This window comes from Elephas maximus, chromosome 20 (genome assembly GCF_024166365.1).
Source record: "Elephas maximus indicus isolate mEleMax1 chromosome 20, mEleMax1 primary haplotype, whole genome shotgun sequence".
Lineage (NCBI taxonomy): Eukaryota > Metazoa > Chordata > Mammalia > Proboscidea > Elephantidae > Elephas > Elephas maximus.
Genome location: NC_064838.1, coordinates 46,592,242 through 46,619,577, shown reverse-complemented (window position 1 = coordinate 46,619,577; position 27,336 = coordinate 46,592,242). Strand labels below are relative to the sequence as shown.

General features: G+C 45.7%; 1 protein-coding gene across 12 annotated transcripts in view; it reads right to left on the bottom strand.

The window, feature by feature from the left end:
• Nucleotides 1–27,336, bottom strand: part of TRAK1 (trafficking kinesin protein 1) — a 230,128-nt gene that overhangs the window by 56,517 nt on the left and 146,275 nt on the right. The window contains exons 1-2 of one of the 12 annotated variants that reach the window (XM_049862210.1): nucleotides 24,904–27,318; nucleotides 23,825–23,909 (exon numbers count right to left, since the gene is read on the bottom strand). The exons of 9 other annotated variants lie outside the window; for them this stretch is intronic. Coding sequence is in view for 1 of the 3 variants with exons in the window: in XM_049862216.1 (XP_049718173.1) it covers nucleotides 17,497–17,608 (112 nt within the window). In the remaining 2 variants the exon portion in view is untranslated. Of the gene's footprint in view, nucleotides 1–17,496; nucleotides 19,405–23,824; nucleotides 27,319–27,336 lie in introns of those variants that run through there. 2 more of the 12 variants (XM_049862209.1, XM_049862216.1) reach the window with 2 other exon arrangements.

Sequence of the window (27,336 nt, the reverse complement as noted above, 5' to 3'; positions counted from 1 at the left end):
CACCCCGGGACGGGCTGCAGATCAGGCCGTTGTGATTCACAGGGTTTTCACTGGCTAAGTTTCAGAAGTAGATTGCCAGGACTTTCCTTCTGGCCTTAGTCTGGAAGCTCTGCTGAAATCTGTTCAGCATCATAGCAACACACAAGCCTCCACTGACAGACAGTGGTGGCCGCACATGAGGTGCACTGGCTGGGACTTGAACCAGGGTCTTCCACATGGAAGGCAAGAAGTCTACCACTGAACTACCAAAGAAATGAGGGAGGGCACAAGGCAACTTTGCATGGCCAGAGTCCAGGCTGTTGGATTAATCCAGGGAGGAAATCAGGGTGGCACCTGGAATGGAGAGAAGTGGACTGTTTGCTTGAGAAATTTAAGAGAGAAGACTGGGTGAGGGTTAAAGCAAGTAGTTTAAGATGGGGCCTAGGTTTCTCATTCCAGGGCCTAGTGTCTCCCTGTGGGGCAGTTCTACTCTGTCTTATAGGGTTGCTATGAGTTAGAATCGACTTGATGGCAATGGGTTTTTTTTTTTTTTTTGGTAGTGTCCCCTGCAAGGAACCCTGGTGGCACCATGGTTAAGCACTCAGCTGCTAACCAAAAGGTCAGTGGTTCAAACCCACCAGTTGCTTGCTCTGCAGGAAAAAGATGTGGCAGTCTGCTTCTATAAAGATTACAGCCTTGGAAACCCAGTGAGGTGGTTCTACTCTGCCCTACAGGGTTGCTATGAGTCAGAATCGACTCAATGGCAAGGGGTTTGGTTTTTTTAGTTAGTGTCCCCTGTAAGAAGGGCATGTGAGACCGAAGGGGCTGCACAAGTGAAATTATAGTTGCTGAGGTCACCGTGGAACGGTGAGCCAGTCAGAGGGCTGTCCCTACCCACAGAGGCAGCAGGATCACCTGAGAGAAATACCTCCCAGGAGCTAGAGGTGCTCAGTCTTGGTTTGGGAGAGTCCATTCGTGCTGAGGAGAAATCAAGTGCTTATTTTTGGGAGAGCAAGTACAGTAAGGAATCGTGAGTAGCCCTCGGCTGGCTGACCAGAGAAAGGGAGACCTGTGATAACAGCTGTGGCCACTAATGGGGTGGGGGTGGTGGTCAGGGGAGGTATGCAGTAGCTCCACAGAGTTCTTTAGTTTGAAAAATCAGCAGAGCAACTGTTATAGTAATTAAACCTTTCCCCAAACAATTTTAAGAGTACCTTCTGGCAACTATTTTTTTAGCTCCTGTTCAAAGCAAGTGAGATTCCAGCCAAGAAACTCCAAATCGCTACTGTGTGCTGGGCCCTGAATAGAATTGAGCGCCGGCCTAATGCCACGGAGATTGGTCAGTGGGAGCTCAGGACAGGGACCACCACAAGAGGAGAAATCAACTGGGGGGAGGGAAGCAGGGTGCCACTGGGGTTTTGACCTCGGGCAGGGGTGGGAGAAATGGGAACGGGTCTGCCCTTTGGGCCAGACAGAGGCTGCTGCAGAGTTCAGGTGGTGGCAGTGTTGGCTGAAGAAGAAAAATCCAAGCGCTATTTAGAAGGCCAGATCCATGAGGCCTGGACAGGATGGGGTGGATAACTTCACAGTCCCCTAGCAACTCCCTGCTCTCCCTAAGGAACCCAGATCTTCACGTTATGTGTCAAATTAACAGGCCTGATAAGCCCTCCTTGACATTTTGGCCTTATCAGTTTTCTCCCAAGAAACTACAGTGAGAACACCTCACTTCTCACTGGTGTACTTTATTTCAGCAGAAAGATCCTCATAAGGTAGTTACAACAATTAAGCCCCCATTAATTCTTCACCTAATTCTAAAAACATTTCTCCTATTGATGTCAGTTTTACAAGTCTTTAGAGTGAGTGAATGAATGAATGAATGAATGAATATTTTATATATACACACACACGTGTGTATATATATATGTATGTGTGTATATATATGTACGTATATATAACCAAAAACCAAACTTGTTGCCATCGAGTCAGTTTCAACTCAGCGACCCTACAGGACAGCGTAGAATTGCCCCATAGAGTTTCCAAGGAGCGGCTGGTGGATTCGAACTGCCAACCTTTTGGTTAGCAGCCTAAGCTCTTAACCACTACACCACCAGGGCTCCTGTATATATATACATATACATACATATATAAAACACCCTAAACCCTTAAGAGGAAACTCTTGCCTTAGAACTCGAAGACCAAGAAGCCAATATCCATGAATGGAGAAAAGATATTCATGGCTGCCCATTTTATTTGCATTTTGGGTTACTTGTGTCATGGATTGAACTGTGTCCCCCAAAATATCTGTCAGCTTGGCTAGGTCATGATTCCCAGTATTGTATGACTGTCGACCATTTTGTCATCCGATGTGATCTCCCTGTTTTGTAACTCCTATCACTATGATGTTAATGAAACGGATTAGCAGCAGTTATACTGATAAGATCTACTAGACAGTGTCTTAAGCCAATCTCTTTTGAGATATAAGAGAGAGAGAAGTGAGCACAGAGTTGTGGGGACATCAAACCACCAAGAAAACTGTGCTGGGAGCAGAGAGCTTTCCTGTGAACCCGGGGTCCCTGCAGCTGAGAAGCTCCTCAACCACGAGAGATTGATAACAAGGACCTTCCTCTAGAGCTGACAGAGAAAGAATACCTTCCCCTGGGCTGATGTCCTAAATTTAGACTTGTAGCCTACTAGACTGTGAGAGAATAAATTTCTTGTGGTATTTCTGTTATAGTAGCACTAGATGACTAAGACACTTAGCTAATGCATTTTGCCTTAATTAGAGGTCATTTAAGTACGTGCATTTCTCAAAAAAAAAATTTTTTAACCCAAAGTCCATCTGCCCCCCTCAATTTCTCCTTCCAGCTTCTTGTGCCTTAGCAACAGTAAAAAACTTTTTAAATTTCAAAAAAGTCAATTTTTATTTTCTATAACTTTTATTATGAAAACTACAGGCATATTGAATAAATAAATTTTCAAAACAGGCACGTAGCCCTAGAAATTCTGATATGCCTCAGTCTAGGCAGGAGTTAGGAAGCCCTGGTGGCACAATGACAAAGCACTCGGCTGCTAACTGAAAGGACAGTGGTTTGAACCCAACAGCCGCTTCGTGGGAGAAAGGTATGGCAGTACTGCTTCCATAAAGATTTACAGCCTTGGAAACCCTAAGGGCAGTTCTACTCTGTCCTATAGGGTCACTGTGAGTCGGAATGCACTCAACAGCAATGGGTACTCAGGAGCTGGTAAGAGGTGTCAGAAAAATGGTCCACAAGCCAGTGGATTCTCCCTCCCTCCCTTTGACAAGCAGCAGTTGTCAGGGGAGAAAGCATCACTACACCTGCCCCTGATCCTCCAAGAATTAAACCTAATAAATACTTAATGACTGCCCTGTTCACAGGGGAGGGGGTGGAGGGTCAGAACCTTCGAGAAACAGCTAAAATGCTTCCTGTGAAGTTCTAAATGAGTCACCATTGGTGCCAATTTCTAGGCATTACAATACAGATGTCCTTTAAAGCTTTGACTACAAACCTTTGAATTTGAAGTGTCACAGATCTGCTTAAAAACCTTCCCTAGCTCTGCCACTTCCTACAAGCAGCAGCCTCAATATACATACACACAGAGACAATCTTACCTGCTGCCGCTGCCCCCCCCCCACCTCCAAGCCTACTTTCCACCGTAGCTCATCCACACCCAATGATGCCATGCTCAGGTGTCTGGCCTGGCACTTCCTATGTCTGCTGTTTCCTTCAGTGGGGACTGTCCTCCCCATGCCCAACACAAGGAAGAACACTCATGGCGCTGGCTAGTCTCAGCTATTCTGTCTACTTTCGAGTCTTTGTCATGGAGTAGTTGTTTACGGTCTATTTTCCCTTGGAAGCCAGACACCTAGACTGGGCCAACATGGCCACACACTTTTGATGAGGGGAGCATCTTAAAATGGCAGCTTTGACTGGGCTGTAGAGCAGAAACCCCACTTATCTCTGCCAGGCATGGTGCTGGGTGGGTGATGCTTTATGACAGGAAAACTGAGGCTAGGAGAAGTTAGATGAGTTGCCTAAGGTCACAAAAACATTCAAAGCCTCCTAGGTATCTACCCAAGAAAGAGAAAAGCACAGGCCCACACAAAAACTTGCAAGCTGGTGTTCCTAGCAGCATTATTCACAATGAACAAAACATGGAAACAATCTGAATGTCCATCAACTGGTGAATGGATAACAAAATGTGGTACACATTCGTACAATGAAATATTATTCAGGCACGAAGAGAAGTAAAGTCCTGGTACATGCTACAACATGGATGAACCTCAAAAACATGCTCAGTGGAAGATGCCAAACACAAAAGGCCATAGATTGTTATGAATCCACTCATGTAAAATGTTCAAGAAAGGTAAATCCATAAACCGAAAGCAAATTAGTGGTTGCCCAGATCAGGGGTAGGAGCAGAGCTGAACTATAAACAGGCATGAGGGATCTTACTGGGGGGAACGCAAGTGTTCTTAAACCAAATTATGGTAATGGATGTACAACTCAGTAAATCTAGTAAAAATCATGGAAACTGTCCAGTTAAAATGGGTGGATTTTATGGTCTATAAATTATGTCTCATAAAATTGTTTTTTAAAGGTACCAAATAGCATGCAAATGAGCATCCCTGAGCCATACCATATTCCCACCACTACCTCGTTAAATCATAACGTAATTATTATTGCAATCCCTGGTCTTCCAAAGGCCACAGGAGTGTTCTCCGACAGCAAAATTGTCCGGGAATACCAAATCATCCCTTAGGAGACCAGCACTGCTTATGAAAGGCACGTTCAGGGACTAATCTGCCCCACACACACTAGCTTATTTTTCGTTAGATAACTGACATTAAAACTTGTCAGATGGCAGAAAGAATTTCATGATACATCCACAAAAAAACCAAAAGCCATCTCTCTCCAATTACTTAGAAGAGTTTGACTTTTGAGCTCTCTTCCCAGACACAAAGCTCTTCTATCACTTCTCCTAAGTTACAGCCAAGTTCTTGGAGGCTCAGCCAAGTCCCCCATTTCTCCTTTAATATCTACCTTTGAAAGATTTTAAATTTAGCCCCATTTTCAAAAAATTATTTTTTTATTGTACTTTAGATGAAGGTTTATAGAACAAACTAGTTTCTCATTAAACAGTTAGTACACATATTGTTTTATGACATTGGTTAACAACCCCACAACATGTCAACACTCTCCCTTCTCAGCCTTGGGTACCCTATTACCAGGATTCCTGTCCCCTCCTGCCTTCTAGTCCTTGCCCCTGGGCTGGTGTGCCCCCTTAGTCTTGTTTTGTTTTATGGGCCTGTCTAATCTTTGGCTGAAGGGTGAACCTTGGGAGTGACTTCATTACTGACTGAGCTAAAAGGGTGTCTGGGGGCCATACTCTCAGGGTTTCTCCAGTCTGTGCCAGGCCAGCAAGTGTGGTCTTTCTTTTTCAGTTAGAATTTTGTTCTACATTTTTCTCCAGCTCTGTCTGGGACCCTCTATCGTGACCCCTGTAAGAGCAGTCAGTGCTGGTAGCTGGGCACCATCTAGTTGTACTGGACTCAGTCTGGTGGAGGCCGTGGTAGATATGGTCCATTAGTCCTTTGGACTAATCTTTCCCTTGTATCTTCAGTTTTCTTCATTCTTCCTTGCCCCCAAAGGGGTGAGACCAGTGGACTATCCTAGATGGCTGCTCACAGGCTTTTAAGACCTCAGACACTACTCACCAAAGTAGAATGTAGAACATTTTCTTTATAGACTACTTTATGCCAATTGAGTTTAGATGTTCCCTTAGGCCATGGTCTCCATAGCCCTCACCCCGCGATTCCATCCCTCAGGGAGTTTGGGTGTGTCTACGGACCTTCCTCCGAGACCGTGCCTTGTACAGGTTGTGCTGTTAGCCGAATTTTTGTTATTAGGTGCCATGGAGTTGGTTCTGACTCATAGCAACCCTATGCACAACAGAATGAAACCCTGCCTGGTCTTGCACCATCCTCACAATCGTTGTTATGCTTGAGCCCATTGTTGCAGCCACTGTGTCAATCCATCTTGTTGAGGGTCTTCCTCTTTTTTGCTGACCCTCTACTTTACAAAGCTTGATGTTCTTCTCCAGGGAACTGATCCTTCCTGATGACATGTCCCAAGCATGTGAGACATAGTCTCGCCATCCTTGCTTCTAAGGAGCATTCTGGCTATAATTTTTCCAAGACAGATCTGTTCATTCTTTGCCAACACCATAATTCAAAGGCGTCAATTCTTCCTCAGTCTTCCGTACTCACTCTCCATGTTTTACGCATAAGAGGCGGTTGAAAACACCATGGCTTGGGTCAGGCACAAATGAATTAAACTATAAGACACAAATTTATTGTTGTTAGCTGCCACTGCATTGGCCCCAGATTTGTGGTGACGCCAGGCAAAAAGGAATGAAACACTGCCCAGTCCTGTGCCAGTCCCATTATTTGTTGTGCATCAGACCGTTGTAAGCCATAGAGTTTTCCTTGGCTGATTTTCAGAAGTAGATTGCCAGGCCTTTCTTCCTAGCCTGGCTCAGTCTGGAAGTTCCACTGAAACCTATTTAGCAACACAAAAACACGTATGCCTTCACTGACTGACAGATGGTGGCTACGCATGAGGCATGCTGGCTGAGAATCGAACCCAGGTCTCCCACATGGTAGGCAAGAATTCTACTACTGAACTACCACTGCCTTGAGACATATATTACTAGGTTTAAAAAACAAAACAAAACATAATGGTTTTGATGTGGCCCATGAAGTGGGTAAAGGAACAGGTGAGGGGCCACAGTACTCGGTAATAAAAACTGTGCCATTTCTTAGTAGCTAAAACAAAATGAAAAAGGCCAAATAATTTATTTTTATTCTTGTCTAAATGTCCCCACGTCAAAAATGGCTACAGGAGGGCAGCCAGCACAAACTTAATTTTTACAAATGTCCCCTGTCCTTTCCCACCTGGGCTGTGCAAGTCACATGAAGACAGCTGAGTCTTACTCATCTTGGGCCAATACACAGTTGATGCTCAAAAAACAGAAGATTTTTGTCATGGATTGAATTGTGTCCCCCAAAAATGTCTGTCAACTTAGCTGGGCCATGAGTTCCAGTACTGTGTGACTGACTACCATTTTATGTGATTTCTCTATGTGTTCTAAATCTTATCACTATGATGAAATGAGATGGATTACATACAAACAAAATTGAGATGGATTAGTGGCAGTTATATTGATGAGATATATAAGATTAGATAGTGTCTTAAGCCAATCTCTTTGAGATATAAAAGAGAGGAGTGAGTGGAAAGACAGGGGGACCTCATGCCACTGAGAAAGCAGCACTGGGAGAAGAGTGTGTCTTTTGGATCTGAGGTTCCTGCGCAGAGAAGCTCCTAGGCCAAGGGAAGTCTGATGACACGGACCTTCGCCCAGAGCCGACAGAAAAAACCTTCTGCTGGGGCTGAAGCCCTGAATTTGGACCTGTAGCCTACTAGACTATGAGAGAATAAATTTCTCTTTGTTAAAGCCATCAACTTGTGGTATTTCTGTTATAGCAGCACTAGGTGACTAAGACAATTTTGCTTTATTCCCGGACCAACCAGCGTTTGCAAAGAACAGCTCGTCTTCAACCAACACCCCAGAGAGGGGTGAAAACATAAAAGTCTCAGTCTAGATCTCATCAGAAGGTACCCTGGTGGTGCAATGATTAAGTGCTTGGCTAATGGAAAGGTTGGTAGTTTGAACCTACTCAGCTGCTCCACAGGAGAAAGACCTGGCAATCTGCTCCCCCGTAAGGATCACAGCCTAGGAAACCCAATAGGGCAGTTAACACATTTTACATATTTTCCATTTAACAAACCAGGCAGAGAGAGAGAGGCCCAGTGGCCTGTTCGAGGTCAGGCAGTGCATAACTGTGAACTTAAACTCAGGTATACTGGCTACTGTAATCATTCACACCACCCCAGAGTGGGAAAGCCAGCATGGGTCTATGACAGCCATTTATCACTGGGACATTTAATGAGGGCCTACACGGTAATAATGGGGACACTGATGATTCAGTGCTAGCATTCTCACCTTTCATGAAGGAGACCAGGGTTGGATTCCCAGCCAATCCATTTCATGTGCAGCCCCCGACTATCTGTCAATGGAGGTTTGCATGTTGCTATAATGCTGAAGAAGTTTCAGCGGAGCTTCCAGATCAAGATGGACTAGGATGAAAGACCTGGTGATCTACTTCCAAAAATCAGCCAGTGAAAATCCTACTAGGGATCACAATAGTCTAATCCACATCCAATCACTGGGATGGCACAGGACTGGGCAGTGCCTGGTTCCATTGCACATGGGCTCCCCACGAGTCGTGGGCCAACTCAACAGCATCTAACAGCAACAACTCAGTGATAACCAAAAAATGGCTCACTTCTGAGTACTCACCACATGCCTGGTACTCTGGTAAGTGCTTTATGTATATCATCTCATTTAATGCTTATACCCACATCATAAGAACATTTTAGACGTGAAAATTGCTCAAGCTCACAGAGCTATTGTGGGAAGGCCTGGTCCATTTGACTCCAAAGTTGGAGCTCTTAATCACTGCTTATTTAAGTGAATAAATGTATCTTGCTTCAGTGAAGTGAATTACTTAATATGGCTCTTCTAGCCATAGTCTTGTAACTCCCACCAAATGACTGGGTGAGAGTATACAAATATGGTAGTTGTGGCCCACCAAGGGGATGGACAACTTGCTAATAATGTAAATAAGGTAAAGGTCACCCTTGTGGGGATGGAAGCCTAACGAGAGGATGGGTCAGTTTTGCCATCTCGCTAGGCTTAAAATTAGCCATCCCAGAGGCAGGAAGGGGAATCTCACCACTGCCAAGAAAGAAAAGCCCAGACTGGAGTGTGTCCTTTGGACCTAGGATCCCTGCACTGAGCAGCTCTGGAACCAGGAGACTGAGAGAGAGAGCTATAACACCAAAAATGGTGAGAAGCAGCAGCAGAGAAAATAGCAGCAGCTAGGGCAGCAGCAGAGGCAGAAGGCCAGCAGAAAAGGGTGACATGAGCTTCCCAGCTCACAGAGTGAGAAAGCTGAGTGCCTTGAGGCAAAGGCTTGCAGACAGAGTATGGTGCCTCCAGGTACTTGGCGGAGCTAAGTCTGCAAGAGAGCTGAGCACCTTTGGGCCAAGGCTTACTGGTGGTGTGGGATGCCTCTGGGTACTATCAGCAGAGCTAAAACCATTTTGTAACACTTGTCTGAGTAGGGCAGAGGCCAGGCGAAGGGGCTGAGGGCCAGAAAGAGACCTGCCTGGAGGCACGGCTGAGAAGAGGCTGTCCTGATAGAAGAACTGTATCTTGAGCTTTCCTGAACCTGAACTGCCAAATTAACAAACCGGTAGAGAAGTACAGCACTGTGGGAGAGACAAGTGTTGTGGGAGGGACAGTTGGTGTCATAACTGGTAAAAAACGCTGGAGGGTGGAGGTATGTCTGACCTCAGCCTCACAGGAATCAGGCTTTGGCTACTGATCTTCATTCTCCTTCCTCCTTGTGAGGTTAAGAGAAGGTCAGATACCTCTCTCACCCCCACCTCAACCCTGCCATCATTCTTACAGTTGGCATCAGAAGCAGGGTTTGTTGCAATAGCTCCAGACTCATGGGAACATGGGACTTTGTAAGAGAAAGAACGAAGGGGCATGGGAAGTGAATTTTAAAAAATTTTAGACAGTTACTTTGGTTGCTGTTACCTGTAATGGCTGAAAGTATGAGATGTTATGTTGCAGCTGAGGGGAGAAAAGCAGCAACTGGAGTGACCAGGGGAAAGAGCCAGGTTGATTAAACAAGATGATTGATAGCCAGGGTCTACCGGTTCCACCCAGCCAGAGGCCCGAGGCCATATGCATATGAATGGAAGATAGTCTAGGGGTAGAGAAGATGAAACTGGAATGTTTTCAAAAGGGTTATGCGTTCATCTGAATGTACTATGGATACTGAATGTTTCTCTTGGCTGGTGTTGTAAAGCAGACCTAAATGTATAGTATAAATAAACGTTGAGTATTATAAATAACAGAAAGTATGTAACTCTACCTTCAGCCAATACTTGATTGGATATGCTAAAAGAGGAACTAGGATTTGCCTGAAAGAAATATAGGCTGTTCACTTCGATGATGAAGTAGCCCCGTATATACCTAAGCCCCACCCTAACCCTTCAGAGTCAGGAAATTTGCATTTGAAAATACCTGCAGGACTACCCAGAGCTGCTGAGAGAACACGAGATTTGCATTTGAAGAAAAGACCTGCAGGAAAAAAAAAATGTCTATTTTGTTTTTTGAATTTCCAGCAAGCAAGTGGTTTGTTTTTGGGTGCACTGAGGCAGGAAATGTCAGTGCCCATCGGAGGAACTCCCTCCCAGGACTGGAAGTTAAATGGAGCTCGCAAGTAGACAGCCTAAGACGCTCACCTAGGTGACTACCTGGGCCCACTCGTGAGTGGAAGTAGAGGGGGTGCAGCAAAGAACAGACAGGCTGAGTTTGGACATGTTCCATCAGCACCATTGACCTAGCCCACGGAGGCTAGTGACGCGAGAGAGAAAGGGCTGGCTGGTCTGAAGCATAGGGAGTTGTGTGGACTCCTGAGCCTACAGGTGCTGCCACTGACCTAGCCCATGGGGACCAGGAATGAGGGAGAGAAGGGGCTGGCTGGTCTGAAGAGCAGGGAAGTGTGTGTGGACTCCCAAGCTTATGGCTGGTACCCCCTGACATGGCCCACAAGGGCTAAGGATGAACTGACCAGAACCCAACCAAAAGAAGAGAAAGATGTCTGACACTGTGAGGTGGTGTAGACAGCTACAATTTGATGGCTTGATCTGAACTGGACTTTGCTTATGGATGCAGATGCTCAAAGTTCTAACTGGATCAGAAAATGTGTCAGTTCAAGGAATATGCTGCCTCCTCAGAGTACTGGTTTGATAGGGACAGGAAATTTAAACATTGGCTACCTAAAATAGGAAACCCTAGTGTGTAGTGGTTAAGACCTATGGCTGCTAACCAAAAGGTCGGCAGTTTTCGAATCCACCAGGGGCTCCTTGGACACTCTACGGGGCTGTTCTACTCTGTCTTATAGGGTCACCACAGGACAGTATAGGGAGTTGTGTGTTGTATAGAGGGAGACAAAGGCATAAAGTGGCTGGCCTACACGCTTTCATGGGTGTGTTTATACTCAAAATGAGGGGACAAGGGAGGTTCCTTACTAAATAGTTTCCTCTTTTCCTGATAGGTCTGGAGAAGGGGGGGGGGGGGAAGATGCTGATATGATTAGATGACTCAGCTGTGAGTAATGACTGTTAACAGGGTTAACTGTGGTTGTAAAAACTCTAATTGTAGAAGCTGTAACTGTGAAAGAGCGGACTAAGGGGAGGCACTACTGGACTGGAATACAGTGGCCGAACCTGAAGTCCCTTAAAGGTTTTGCTATGCTGATACCTTGTGAGACTCAGATCAAGGGAATAATCTTCTCTCAGTTAAACTTCATCAGTGGTCAAAAAGGATGAAGCTGAGATGACTTCTGGAGAACCTGACCAGATCAGATGGACACCTGCAGCAGACCTGAGTGGCTGGTACCTGAGTAACCTCACCCTGAGGACTATTTTCCCAACCAAAAGACTAACTGTTAATGGCTATTTTGGACTGGTCAAAATGACTGGGGGGAGTGGAGTTAATTCTCCAAGTATGAAAAGGCCAGTGGCTAGAAGAGCCAGGGGGTGGCCTGTGGTACAGTGAATTACTTAATATGGTCATTTTAGCCATAGTCTCTTAAATCCCACCAAATGACTGGGTGGGACCATGCAAATGTGGCACTTGTGGCTCACCAAGGGGATTGAACAGCTTGCTGATAATGTAAATAAGGTGCATGGAACCCCTGTGGTGGTGGAACCACACACATAAGGTGTATGGAACCCTAATGAGGGGATTGGTCAGTTTTGCCATCCCACTAGGCTTAAAATGAGCCATCCCAGAGGCAGGAAGGGGGAATCTCACTACCACCAAGAAAGAAGAGCCAAGAGTGGAGATTGCCCTTTGGATTTAGAATCTCTGTGCTTAGAAGCTCCTGGAACCAGGAGACTGAGAGAGAGCTGTAAGACCGAAGACAGTGAGAAACGGAGACAGAGAAAATGGCAGCAGAAGAAGTAGCAGAGGCAGGAGACTGGCAAGAAATGGCGAGACAGGCTTTCCAGCCCACAGAGTGAGAAAGCTGAGTGCGTTCAGGCAGAAGACTTGCTGGCAGAGTAGGGTGCTTCCAGGCACTTGGTGGAGCTAGGTTTGCTAACCCGTGGAGCTAGAGCTGAGCGCCTTCGGGCCATGGCTTATTGGCGGAGTGAGGTGCCTCTGGGTACTTATCAGGAGAGCTAAAAGAGCTTTGTAACACTTGCCTGGGCAGAGCAGAGGTCAGGTGGAGGACTTTGGGCCTGAGAGAGACCTGCCTGTGGGCACGGCTGAAAAGAGGCTGTCCTAATCGAAGAACTATATCTTGAGTGTTCCTAAACCTGAATTATAACCTGTTACTCCTGAACAGAGCCCTGGCGGCACAGTAGTTAAGAGCTACAGCTACTAACCAAAAGGTCAGCAGTTCAAATCTACCAGCTATTCCTTGGAAAACCCATGAGGCAGTTCTATTGTCCTTTTACGGTCACTATGAGTCAACTCAACGGCAACGGGTTTGGTTTTCTGGTGTTTACTTCCCTAATAAACCCCATAACTGTCAGTATGGTCTGAAAGTTCTGTGTGGCCATTGCGACAAATTATCAAACCCAGCAGAGAAATATAAAGTGCCGTGGGAGGGTTGCCTGGGGTCAGAATTGGTAAAAAGTTTGCAGGGTGGAGGTATGTCTAACTTCTACCTCACAAGAATCAGCCTTGGGCTGTTGATCTCGATTCTCCTTCTCCCTTGTGAAGTTAGAGGTCAGGCCACACCTCCTTCCCTTCCTCCCCTCCCCACCCCCCATTATTACAACTACCTTCGAGGAATTCTTGGCCTAGCCAAAGAAGGTAAAACACATGCATAGATGACTCTAATACAGAGAAGCAGCAGAAGTGCCCAGTGAGAGACACTAAACTGCAAAGCTATGAGGGAGTCAGATGCAAAAGTCTAGGGATGGCAAGCCCTAAGACAGACGGCCAGGGGACGGCCCCAGAAGTGGGCAGAGCAGTAAAAGGGCCCCAAAATACACATATCATGAATGCGTTTTGCCTGTGGCCAGCCCTGGGGAGACTCTGGTACTCCCGCTCCAGAAGGAGAATCCCCAGGGTGCCTGGCATCAAAGGAGGCTTACGTGGAGAAGCCATGGACACGGAGAACCAAACCCCAAACTGGCCACTGAGATAATGAAAAGCATGAGCAAAGAGACCTTTGTAACTGTGCCTGATAAGCTGGGTCAGCTCCCTACTGGAGAAAGTTATGCACCGCCGTCCTCTCAGGCTGTGTCACCCTGTGTCAGCGGAGAGAGGCGAGGGCCCAGCCCCAGTGGAGCCTTCTCTGGGGCTGCTGTTCCCCGCCCATGCAGAGGGAGAGCCTGCAGCCCGGGAGTTCCCGCTAGGCTAGGGGAATGTGCTCTATTGGTATGGCTTCTCCTGTTTCACCTTGGAACCAGCTAGAGGACTTGGCCCATCCAGCAGGGTGCAGCCACAGGACAAGGGTGCTGGAGGCTGGTCCAAGCTGCTCCACCAAGCTCCGGTTGCCATCACCAATTGGTACTTTTTTTCATTCCTGCTTTTCCAGGATATAATTTCTGGTTAATGCTCACACCTGAAAACTACCTGTTGGGCAAAAGGCTGACGATGCTCACTCATGTACTGACACGTAGGGGCCACCTCTATGGAAGGACTCTCTCCTGCATCTGTAGCCTCAGGGAGCCTAACCTTGCCAGTGAGAGCCAAGAGTAACCTCCAGCCCATTCCAAATGCTCTTCTCAAATCCTGCCATCTTGAGAGCAATGTTGAGCGATTCTTGCCAGGAATCCAGGAAGGTAGTGGCTTATCTTGCAATAGGGTAACAGCCCTAGGCAGTGTCCAGGTGAGGAAAAAGTTAAAGTCAGGCTTCTTTAGGCATTTCCTTAAGAAAGTGGTGGAAATCTGACACGTAACACACGAAAGAAACCTCACTTTTTACCAGTGATTTCTCATGGCCCTGCTCAGGCACAGAGAGAGAGGGTGACCCGCTTCACTTGCACAGGTCAGAACGGTGATTCCCACCCTGCTAAGAAACCTGGTGGTGTAATGGTTAAGAGCTATGGCTGCTAACCAAAAAGTCAGCAGTTCAAATTCACCAGGCGCTCACTGAAAACCCTATGGGGCAGTTCTATTCTGTTCTACAGGGTCACTATGAGTTGGAATCCACTCGACAGCAACGGGCTTGGTTTGAGTTTTGGTTTAGGAGTCCCTGAGGAGCCCCGGTGATGAAGTGGTTAAGTGCTCAGCTGCTAACCAAAAGGTCAGCAGTTCAAATCCACCAGCTCCTCCTTGGAAACCCTGTGGGGCAGTTCTACTCTGCCCTATTGGGTCACTATGAGTCAGAATCGACTCGATGGCAATGGGTTAGAAGTTCCTAATAGGAGCTCTGGTGGCGCAGTGGTCAAGTGTTTGGCTGTTAGCTGAAAGGTCTGCTTCTGTAAAGATTTTACAGCCTCGGAAACCCTGTGAGGCAGTTCTACTCTGTCCTATAGGGGCGGGAAGAGCAGGAATTGACTTGATGGTAATGGGCTTTAGGAGTCTCTGGGTGGTGCAAACGGTTAAGCATTTGGCTACTAACCAAAAGGTTGTTGGTGTGAGTTCATCCAGAGGCACCTCAGAAGAAGGCCTTGTGCATCGGAATCACCCGGGCGGGGGGGTCCCCATCCAGAGTTACTGACTCAGCAGGTGGGGGGTGGGGCCTGAGAATGTGCATTCTAACAAATTTCCAGTGATGCTGATGCTGCCGGTTCAGGGACCCCACTTTGAGAGCCACTAGTGTAGTGTTTGGAGCCCTGGTGATGCAGTGGTTAAGTGTTTGACTGCTAACCAAAAAGGTCAGCAGTTCGAATCTACCAGCTGCTCCCTGGAAACCCTGTGAGGCAGTTCTACTCTGTCCTATAGGGTTGCTATGAGTCAGAATCAACTCGACAACAATGGGTTAGCGTAGTGTTTAAAAGCAGAAGGCTCTAGAGCCATAGGTCTACGTTGGCGACTTTAACTTAAGTTTCCTCACGCATAAAAAGGAAATGATAACAGTCCCTAACCTCACATGGTTGTTCTCTAAGCATTAAATGGATGAATCCATGTAAAGTACTTAGAATGGTGCCTATCATACACTAAGTGCACAATAAACATTCGCTACCCTCATCATCATCTAGCTCTCGGTTTAAAAAAAGTTTTAAAAACATTTATATAAAACGTGTACATATATCTGTATGAATGAAATATATGCAACACAATTTTTTTCTTCTCTTCTAGGATATATGACACGGCTCTAGAGCCTCATATAGCTTTCTAATTTAGAATCACTATGGTTCAATGGTTGATTTTCAAAATCATCTTGCTATGCTTTCAGGCAGTGTGCATCTCATATTTTATTGTGCATGCGAATTCCCGGGGAATATTGTTAAAATGCAGGTTCCGACTCAGTGGATCTGGGGCAGAGATTCTGCAGTTCTAACAAGCTCCCAGGTGCTGTTGATCTACAGCCCACACTTGGAGAAGCTTGGCTTGAAGTAAAAGAAAGCAGATCCTGTTACATCTGGGCCAGTCCTCTTTCTACAAGAGCAGATGGACACCATGGGCATTTCTCTTGATCATTCCCAACCAAACCAAAAAACCAAACTCATTGCCAAAGAGTTGATTCTGACTCATAGTGACCCTATATGACAGAATAGAACTGCCCCACAGGGTTTCCAAGGAGCAGCTGGTGGATTTGAACTGTCAGTCTTTTGGTTAGCAGCCGTAGCTCTTACTCACTGCACCACCAGGGGTCCTGATCACTCCCAAACTACAAAAAAAAAAAAAAACCCAAACTTGTTGCCATTGAGTCGATTCGGACTCATAGCAACCCTATGGGACACAGTAGAACTGCCCCATAGAGTTTCCAAGGAGCTCCTGGTGGATTTGAGCTGCTGACCCTTTGGTTAGTAGCCATAGCTCTAAACCACTATGCCACCAGGGTTTCCGATCACTCCCAGGAACCCACCAAACGTACAGTCCCCTTAGGGCTTCTGCTCCCCATCAGCCCCTCCCTCCTTTCACCTCCACTATCTCCTTCATTACAGGAGCCCTGGTGATACAGTGGTTAACACGCTCGACTGCTAACCAAAAGATCAGCTGTTCGAACTCAGCCAATCTGTGGGAGAAAGACCTGGCGGCCTGCTTCCATGAAGATTGCAGCCTTGGAAACCCAATGGGGAAGTTCTACTCTGTCCTACAGGGTTGCTGAGTCGGAATGGACTCGACAGGCAATAGGTTTTATCTCCTTCATTAAAGGCTCCAGGCCTTAGGACTTAGCCACCACCCTGCTGCTCGGTCCCCTTGCTCTCTTCTAGTTTTTCACGCAGCAATATTCAGTCTCTGGCTGATTATCAATAACTCTGAAAGTAAATGCTATGCTAAGACATGAAAATAGCCCAGTTATAAAACAGAATTCTGAAACAGTACTCTGGTTACTTTTACTCCAGACACCTAAAGAACATCCACATGCTCAGTTTAAAGACACCAAAAGCCCCTTTCTCTGGGCTGTGGGTAAAAGCCCCAGACACCGAACTAGGAAATTCACAGCACACACGCCGCCACCCCCGCCTCCCATCTTTATTCTAACAGTCCCTCCAAAGCAGTGCCTTCTGATAGACCCGGCTGTGGGTCCACAGGTGATTTCAACATCAGCCCTTGTACTTTTCTGTTGGAAATATTTCTAAGTTCAAAAAAAAAAAATCCCAAATTCTAGTCAGTCATTAAAAAATTTTTATTTAAAAAAAAAGCACTCCGAGCACAAAAACATGTTGCATTGAACAAAGATTCAGTCACGTGCCAAAATCCTTTCAGTCCCAAAGAAAAATAGTTCTTCAGACAAAGTGCTACAATGCCACAAAGGAGAAAAAAAAAAAAAAAACAACTACTACTGACATAACATTGTCGAATTTCAAAGACCTCAGTCAAGCAACAGAAGCCAGGTATGGATACTGCACACTGTTGGGTTCTATTTACACAAAGATCCAGAACAAGTAAAACAAACTTAAGGTGATAGAAGCCAGAATGATAGTCTCCCAGGAGGGGATGGGGCTAAGAAGGAAGGCGAGGGGGCGTTCTGGGGTGCTGGAAAAGCTGCTTATCTCCGCGGTAGTTTTACATGGGTGTTGTTAAGCCATTCACTTAAGATCTGTCTACTTTAAGTTAAACCTCAGTAAAAAAATAAAAGTGCTGCCAAAATCAGTAAAACAGCCCAGCCTATTTAGACACTAACAAGGAAAGGATCCAATTTGAGCAAAGAACAGAATTTACCCTCTTCCAAGAGGTCCAGGGCTTCCTGCGGCTCATCCTGGGGCTTCCTCTCTTCATCCTGGTAGTCATACTCAAAACATTCTTCTTGCCCTCCCACGTCTCTCTGGGACATCGCTGAAGTCACCCCAAAGCAGAAACATCGCCCTAGGGGGCTGCCCCTGGGGGAGCTCCCAGCCGCCTGCCCGCAGGAGCCGCTGGGGCCCCGGCCCACGGGGCGCACACTGGGACATGCCCCTGCTCAGCGGGGGTGGAAGGGCGTGCACAGGGCTGTTCACCAGCATCACCCAGGGAGGACCCGGAAGGGGGTGGCTCCAGTGACCTGTAGGAGGGGCGGGGCAATGCACCTGTCGGAATGCACCAGGGCAACCCCCCCAGGTACTATTGATTGAGAGGGGAAGACTGAGCAGGCAGGTGAGGAACTGAGATAAGACTTAGGCCTCTGGATTCTTACCTCTGCCCCCAGAAGCAACACAATGGTGGCTGCCTGGCAGTTTCATAGCAACAGGGTAAGGCTGACCAAGCCTTAAGCAGGTATACCTGCCTGAATCTGCAGGTGAAGCTCTGGCGGAGGAACTGCCCTGGTGAATGATTGCCCAATGCCCTCAGGTGAGACAGTTCCTGTGGGCATGCTTGAGAGCCCCAGACAAGCCCGAATGTGACAACAGCCTATGACAGTGCTGAACAGAGGAAGGAAGTAATCGTTCTGACTTCCAGCACAAGAAAAGAAAAACAGCAAATGCCAGTACCTGTGTTAAGCTGAATTCATCCCAGTCTTCCTTTGATAATAATATATTGCATTTGCTATTTATTAATCTGCATTTTATAAATCCCAGTCTCACCTTGAATCTGTGTTTTCACAGTCAAGTTTACAAAAATCTCTTCTAATTACTAGGACAAGGCAGGAAAAAAATCTAAAATAGCTTACAATGCTGCCTAAAGAAAAAAAAAAAAAAACAACAGTTGAACTGCATATCCTGATAGAACTCTCCTGCACTGTTTGATTCTGCCTGTAAAAATCATCTGTAGTAGAAAATGGCAGGTTCTTCCATCAAATCCACTGAAAGGTGGCCCTGAGTGCTGATGTCTCAGAGAATCACAGCACATTTGCAATCTCAGGGCTGGGCCATCTCCCAGCTGCACCATGGCAGGTCTCCTTGCGCCTAAAAGCTATAACCAAAAACCCTCTGCCGTCAAGTCAATTCCAACTCATAGCAACCGTACAGGACAGAGCAGAACTGCCCCACAGGGTTTCTACAGAGCAGACGGTGGAAAGAGCAGACGGTGGATTCAAACTGCCGACCTTTTGGTTAGCAGCTGAGCTCTTAACCACTGTGCCACCAGGGCTCCTAAAAGCTATACCAGGAGACATATTTTGCCTCTCTGCTGAGTCACCTCCCCCAGGTAACCGAGAGAGGGGCTTTGAGAAGAAGCAAGAACAGGGACCGCATCTCTTTTCATCTTTGAATCCTTAGGGCCAAGGATCCTGCTTAAACTCAAAATCAAACCCAGTGCTGTTGATTCGGACTCATAGAGAGCCTATAGGACAGGACAGAACTGCCCCATAGGATTTCCAACCGTGATCTTTATGGATGCAGACTGTCACATCTTTCTCCCATGGGGCTGCTGGTGGGTTCAAACCGCCAACCTTTCAGTTAGCAACCAAGAGCTTAACCACTGTTCCACCAGAGCTCCTGGAAGATCCTGCTTAGGTAGCCAAAAATGCCCACGAAACTGAACTACTGATTGCTACTTCCATAAAGCTATCGTAAGTTATATTTTATCGTAAGACCACTGACTAGTACTTCTAAATAGAAAACCAGAAAACAATAAAGATTTCATTAAAAAATTAAAACTTAGAGACAGATAAAGTATCTGGTTAGTATTCTGGAATCTAAAAATGATTGCTACATTTTATGATGTTAAGTATGTGTTCTTTGTACAAAGGAGGTTTGGTAAAAAATTCAATGGCAGGGAGTTCAAAAATATACTTTGAAAAACTGCGTAAGTTTTAAATACAATGCTTATAAAAACACACACTCAATTTTTTTTCCTTAATCTCCATTAATGTTATCACATTGGGCTTATTAATTCAATTCAAGCGGCAATGGGTACATCTATCAGATTTCTGAAGGAGAGACTGGGTTACTCTGAACCCCTGGAAAGATGGGAGGGAGAATATCTACCTGGGGCATTATTCGTTCAGCAAGGGTCTAACTGACTGCAGTATGTGTAGATACTGTGCAAGGCCACCATGCACATAAATGGAAATGAGAACTAATTTCATACGTTAGAAAATACTCCCTTCTCAAGTGATTTGGCAGATAATCAAGTTGTTTATACTCATCTTTCAACTCAAATCCAGGCTATTCTTAGTATAATATCCTTATATAATAAATATTGACAACAGGACCTTTTAAAACAGGATCATGCTAGACTCCTTATGCCGCACCATTTCTCTGGATTTAGTCATTCTACAGGATTGTCTTGGTATCTAGTGCTGCTATAACAGAAATACCACAAGTGGATGGCTTCAACAAACAGAGATTTATCCTATCACAGTCTAGGGGGCTAGAAGCCCAAATTCAGGATGTTATCTCCAGGGGAAAGCCTTCTCTCTCTGTCAGCTCTGGAGGAAGGTCCTTGTCTTCAACTTTCCCCTGGACTAGGAGCTTCTCAGCGCCGGGACCCAAAGGGCACGCTGTTCTCCTAGCACTACTTTCTTGATGGTATGAGGTCCCTCTGTCTTTCTGCTCACGTCTCTCTTTTATATCTAAAAAGAGATGGACTCAAGGCACAAACTAATCTTGTAGATTGAGTCCTGCCTCATTAAAATAACTGTCTGTAATCCTGCCTCATTAACACCATAGAGGTAGGGTGTACAACACACAGGAAAATCACACCAGATGACAAAATGGTGGACAATCACACAATACTGGGAATCACGGCCTTAGCCAAGTTGACACATATTTTTTGGGGGTGCACAATTCCATCCATGACAGGGATATTTCTATTTCTCTTCTCTCTTCCTCCCCCAAACCCCCTTCTCTCTCCCTTTTCTCTTCCTCCCTCTGTGGAGATGTGAGGAACTTCTCGAGACTCATCCTCATCTGCAGTTACTTCCAGGTTAAAGGCAGATGGCTCGAAGAGCATCTTCTTCCCAGATAGGGGAGCTTCTCCAAAAATCAAAGCAAAGCACAATCCCCAAAGACCAGCAATAAAGCCTGGGGATCCCTTGGAGTACGTGGGCCAGGCTGGACATGGAGCTGGGAGCCAGAGGTACACTTGCCCAGCCCTGGAGAAGCTGCTTGGCCTGTGGAAGACAGTTAAGTAGTGCGAATGTGTGTCCTGGGCCAGAGACGCAGACCAGACAGTGAGGCCAAAGGCAGGGAGTAAGTTCCTGACCCGGCTCTGGGAACACTGGAGTGGAAAGCTCTAGGAGGAAGGTGTCAATCTTCTCTGCAGGGCAGAGGGACATCCTTCTTTAAGTGTCCCCTCTCCATATCTACTCAACACACCACCTAGAAGGTGCTTTCCCAAAGCTCTAGAGCTCTAGCCACCGGAGCTATTTACATTTAAATTAATAAAAGTTAAACGAGGTTAAGAGCTCAGCAGTTAAGCAAAAGGTTGGCAGTTCAAACCCAAGAGAGAAAGACCTGTTGATCTGTTCTCATAAAGGGTACAGCCTAGAAAACCCTATGGACCAGTTCTACTCTCTCACATGGGGTCACTAGGAATTGAAGTAGACTCAATGGCACCTAACAACAACAACAAAGTTAAATAAAAATGCAATACTCAGTTTCTCAGTTGCACTAGCAACATTTCAAGTACTCCAAAGCTCCATACATGGCTAGTGACCACCATACTGAACAGCACAGAATAAAATATTTCCATCATCATAGGAAATTCTATCAGAGAGCACAACTCTTCCTTGACCTCCACACCCTGTGTCTCCTCGGAAGCCTCTGATCCCAGCCTTACACCATACCTTTCCCTCAGGCACCCTCATTCAAATAAAATGAGCTGCTTGCTTCTGCACACCCCATTTCTCTGGATTTAGTCATTCTACAGGATACTTTTCTCTTTAACATTAGCTCACCTGCACATCCCCCAACAACATATATCTAAGTTCTTCCCATCTTTCAAGGTCTGGTTCAAACGAAAACCCTTGCGCTGCTCTCCAATTTTTTCTGCCATAAATCACCCTTCTCTTCCTTTCACCCCAGCACATCTGCTTCCCACTCCTCTTTGCATCTCACCTCTCTGCTAACTGAGAGCAGAGCTGGGCCATTATCAAGGGTCATTTCCCCCAAAGACTTCACTTATGCCATTAGAAATAATGATAAAAGAACCATGAAGTTCCAAAGCATGGGCTTGGAGCTTGCTCTGAGCCTCTTGTCAACTCGCTAATCCTCAGCTTCTATATTTGAAGGACATTATCTCTATTTTAGGAGATCTGGTGGCACAGTGGCTACGTGCTCAGCTGCTAACCAAAAGGTCAGCAGCAGCTCTGCAGGAAAAAGGTGTAGCAGTCGGCTTCCATATAGATTTACAGCTTCGGCAGTTCTACTCTGTCCTATAGGGTTGCTATGAGTTGGAATCGACACAATGGCAGTGGGTTTCGCTTGGATTTTTGTCTCTACTTTGGAGTTCCTGGGTGGTGCAAACAGTTAACATGTTCAAATGGTGAAAGCACTTGGCTGACAGCATAAAAGTTAGGTGTTGGAATGCACCTAGAGACACCCTGGAAGAAAGGCCTGGCAATCAACTAAAAATCTGCCATTGAAAACCCTGTGGAGCACAGTTCTACTCTGACACCCATGGGGTTGCCAGGAGTCACATCGACTCAAAGGCAACTTTTTTTTTTTTATCTCTACTAAAGCGATTGATTAAAAACTTACATCTTTCTAAACATTTACATTATACAACTATGTCTACATTTAATTCAGCTTTAAGAAAAAAATAAATCACAGTAACAGCTATTCCGGACAGGGAAAAGTTGATCCCTGATTTTAAGAGCACATCACACAATAAACAGAAGATGGAAGTAGGGGGGCCTTGTTTGTAGTTGAGGGAAGCAAAGTGCAGGAAAATTGGAAAATAAATTCAAAAGCCTCGTAATGGCATTTCAATTAACATTAAAAATACCTCTAAGAAAACTTTACTCACAAACCACTACTTCGCCTTGGTTATTTATTAAATAATATTTTAGAGGTCACTGCAATCAAGCAACAAAGCACATGTGACTGTCCTTGCATATTGTCACGGATTTGGGATAAGAAGTTGTAGGAACACCCAAAAAACCCAAACCCATTGCCGTCGAGTCAATTCCAACTCATAGCGACCCTACAGGACAGAGGAGAACTGCTCCATAGGGTCTCCAAGGAGTGGCTGAAATCTACCTGAGTGTCTGTTTCCTCATTTATAAAATCAGTATAATCTAGTCCATCTCTTGCCCTGACATTCAAGTCTACAATATTGTAAAAGGGGGAGGTGAGATGGAGAACAAGTTTGAAAAAAGAAACTGCAACAAGAAACAGGTTGTCAAAATACAATACATGGTTCAAAATACCACTTGTCTTTTCAAAAGGATTTTTAAAAGGAATTTAATAACTAGTGCTATTAAATCTGAGAAAATAAAAATAAGCACTGGCCTGACTCTTCACAGTTTACATGAGTTTCTACTTTATTTACACTCTTTATGATGGCTGTGGTCAGTGTGGTCATTCCCATTTTCCAGATGGGGAATATGAGTTTTCAGAGATTTGGCCAGGATCCGCCCAAACCACATAGCCAACTAAAGTGCAAAACAGACTCTGGCCAGTGCCCTTTCTGGCATCCTACCGATTTCTAGAGTAACTATTAAAAAAATGCGCTATTTCTTTAACTTAGGGTCAAATACTTGAATCCAAGTCTTTTTGAAAATTAAAAAGGCTTCCCATTTTACAGGCACTCTTTTTTTTTTTTTTTTTTGAAGTGACCAGTATAGCCAAGGAACAGCTTACAATTCCACTAATGGCCTAAAGAATTATTTTTTACTATGCCTGGGGCTTGTTTCCACTGACATTAACACAAACCAAACCCACTCCTGTGGGGTCCATTCCTACTTGCAGTGACCTTATAGGACAGAGGAGAACTGCCCCATAGGGCTTCCAAGGGAGAAGACTGCCACATCTTTCTCCTGCAGAGTGGCTGGTAGGTTCAAACTGGTGATGTTTTGGCTAATGGCTGAGCACTTAACGACTGTGCCACCAGGGCTCTTCCCAAACATACCTAATGAAAACAATCATCTGAAGCATATGATAAAAACTGAGATTTCTCAAGACCTCACCTGGTCTGGAGGGAGTCAGAATCTTCCTTTTTAATAAGCCCCTCCGCTGGTTTTCATTGGTCCATCAAGTTCTCCAGGTTCGGCACTAAAGATGGGACACATACAATCTAGGTAACCATGACCCTGTTTAAGTTTAAACTAAACACTGAACACAAGCGTGCAAATTCTGAGAAGGCCATTGTTACACTGTATTGGTCCCAGACTATTTAAAATCTCTAAAAATTACTTTAGGGTACTGGGCAATTTCTTATTTTTCCAATTTCTTATTATTCTAAGCTTCTGCTGGGTTCTCTCTTTCTCTCTCTCTCTTTTTTGGTGGGGAAGGCATGAGAGGGAACTAAAACTGATACAGAGATAACCATTGTTCAACACCGACTAAAGTTCTCCTGAGTTTCCAAGAACAAATGGCTTACTTCCAACTTTTAAAGAGTGGCCCTAATTGCCTGCAATCTGTGTTTCCATGCACATGTATTTCTTTCAGTGCAAACACTGCAATTTCTTTGTGAGTCATTAACTCTGAAATAAAGCATGATTTTGCATCTTTTTCAAGACATCTGACTCACCTTTTGTTGTTACCATGTAAAGTTCCCTAGCAGTTTCTTTCATTAACAATTCAAATGAACACGTAAGAGGCAAAGCCACACGGAAGGTTGGCTCCTATTAGGCTTCCTCACCAGCAAGGGCCCCAAAACAAACCAAAAACAAACCCACTGCCATGGAGTCAATCTGGCTCATGGTGGCCCCAAGTGTTACAGAGTAGAACTGCTCCATAGGGTTTTCTTGGCTGTAATTTTAACGGATGTATATTGCCAGGTCTTTCTTCCACAGAACTCCTGGGTTGAACTGCCAAACTTTAGGTTAGCAGCAAACCTTTGCACCACCCAGGGACCTTCCAGAAAGGTCAGGACATGAAAATGAACAGGGTAATTTGCAATTTCTCTAGTTAAAGATGCATATACCAAAAAACAAAACAAACCCATTGCCATCCAGTCAGTTCTAACTCATAGTGACCCTATAAGACAGAGAGGAACTGTCCCACAGGGTTTCCAAGGAGCAGCTGGTGGATTCGAACTGCCGACCTTTTGGTTAGCAGCCAAGCTCTTAACCATTGCACCGCCACGGCTCCGAGACGCATGTAAACAGGGCCAAATTTCATTTCCAGGTTAACCTGCCTGAGGCCAGGAAAAATCACAGTTAGAAATGTGTAAATAAGAAACTACTCAAGTACCATACACTTCAAATGCCCCTTTTTGTCGATTTCCTAAGCCAGATTATTTCTGGGCTTTCCCTTTCCTTGTATTCCGTTTTGCAATTCGCTTTAAATGGGATTATGAAACTGCCAGTATTAGGAGCAAATTGCATCCCAAAAACCTTCTCTCCCTCATCCAAAATGGGTGGGGGATAAAGGGCAAGAATTTTGTTCAACACACATTCAGAAGGTAGCAACAATCAACATTTATTTACCCTTTGTCAGGTGAGTCTCTTCCTCTTCCATTCTCTTTTGCTCTTGAGGAAGGAGAGGTCAGGGTGTCTCAGGGCAAAAGACTCAACTGAGGAACTGCTGGGTAAGAAAATCCCTCCTTGTATTAAAAAAAAAAAAATCAACCCAGTGCCGTCGAGTCGATTCCAACTCATAGCGACCCTATAGACAGAGTAGAACTGCCCCATAGAGTTTCCAAGGAGTACCTGGTGGATTCGAACTGCTGACCCTTTGGTTAGCAGTCGTAGCACTTAACCACTAGGCCACCAGGGTTTCCCCCTCCTCGGATAGACACCCAGATATGAGCAGGCCTCCTCTCACCCTCTGATCAACCATCATGAGTGCTTGGCTTTATTTCCACACATAGGGTGTGAGGAAAGCTGGACCGTGTGGCAACTGGGTCAAGACAGTAGGGAACCTCCCTCCCCTGCTTCTCAGATGGCATCTATCTGAGCCACGGCCACACCCAATGGGTCCACAGGCCATGTGATATGCACTCTGCTGCAACCAATGCTCCCGAATCCAATGGTATCTTGACGCTTTAAATTACTCACACTAAAAAAGTTATGGAGGGCCTGGTGAGCCACAAATCACCAAGGAACCTAGAAGAGCTCAAAGATGGTCTTCAACGAGAACAATCCCGCTAATTGCTTCTTGGAGCTGGGTAATAGGATGGGAACTCGTTTCGAGAATGATACATCCAAAAAGAAAAGAGAATTCATAGATCCTTTCCTCTCAAGGGTGTGGGAGCTGCCCACCACCACCATTACTCAAGATATTTAAAGAACACGCGGACTCAGCATGACACAGTCTTCAGCTAATGTGTCTGTGTGTGGAGGGTCGGGGGGGAGTCTCCTTGGCAGTTTCTTAGGATACTTAAATACCACACCCTTCAAAAGCCTCTTGGGCCACTCTCCTGTCACCGATGATCCAAGAAGAAATCAGAGAAGACGAAGAGATAATTATGTAGTTTTCCTGCTCACTAACTAGGCCAGCTCCCAGCCTGTTACATCACTCAAGTTAATCAAATGTAGTCATGGTTAAAGCAATTTGAAAGTCCAGAGTCAATTAAAAAGCAGTTACCTTACCCATTAAAGACCCATGTGGGGCTGGCAACATATCACCAGGGAATAGCCCCTCAAAGCGTATACCGTATATTGTGTACTTTTTTTTGGTAAAGACATATGTGATTTCCGGGCCATTTTTAAAAAGAAATAGAAGAAGTTAGATTAACTGTGTCATTTACAGTTTTGATACCCAACAGTCTAGTAGACCCCTCCCCTGTCACCTCTCTGGGGTTGCACCTCAGTGCTATTTTCATTGGCCTGAACCCTCTGGAGGCCTGTTCAGCCACACAACTCAGCCTCCACTCAGTCTCCCCTGGAATGTGCCACACCCTCCCTTCACAAACAGAGTGTCAGGGGACACCTTTTCTCACTGCCTCTCCAAAATCCCTGCTACCCCCATCTTTTTTGGATCCAACAAGCAAAATTCATTGGAATCACCTGCTCTGTGAGCAACTTCTTCTGGCCTTTCTCTTTCCACCCCCACATCCCCAAGGCCCAGAGCTCAGGAAAGGGCAGGGTCTTCCAGGCCTGTGCTGGCAGTTCAGGAAGCCACCTCCTGAATACACCATTCCAGCCTCTAGTTTCCCAAGCCCTCCCACAGCACAGAGGATGGATAACACAGTTCAGCTTGCACACACACATGCATCAGCAACATACGTCTGAAACCACAGAGAATTCAAGCCGATGGAATTACAATGCTTACTAGCCCACCACACCAAAAACCATCTTTCCCTTCGGAGAAAATGGCCAGCCCAACCGCGAAGGAGTCTCGGCTGTAAAGAGCCCTGCCCACCTGCCATCTCTTCCACCATGCCTTTGAAATGGTCAGAGCCATGCATCTGCCGGCTCTGCTGGTTACGGTGCCCCCACCTCCTGCCCATCTCCCCGGGAAGGTTTCAGGACATCCCCCCCAGAGGGAGACAATGCCCCTACACATCCCCGCTCCATTTTGCACGGGCTATAAT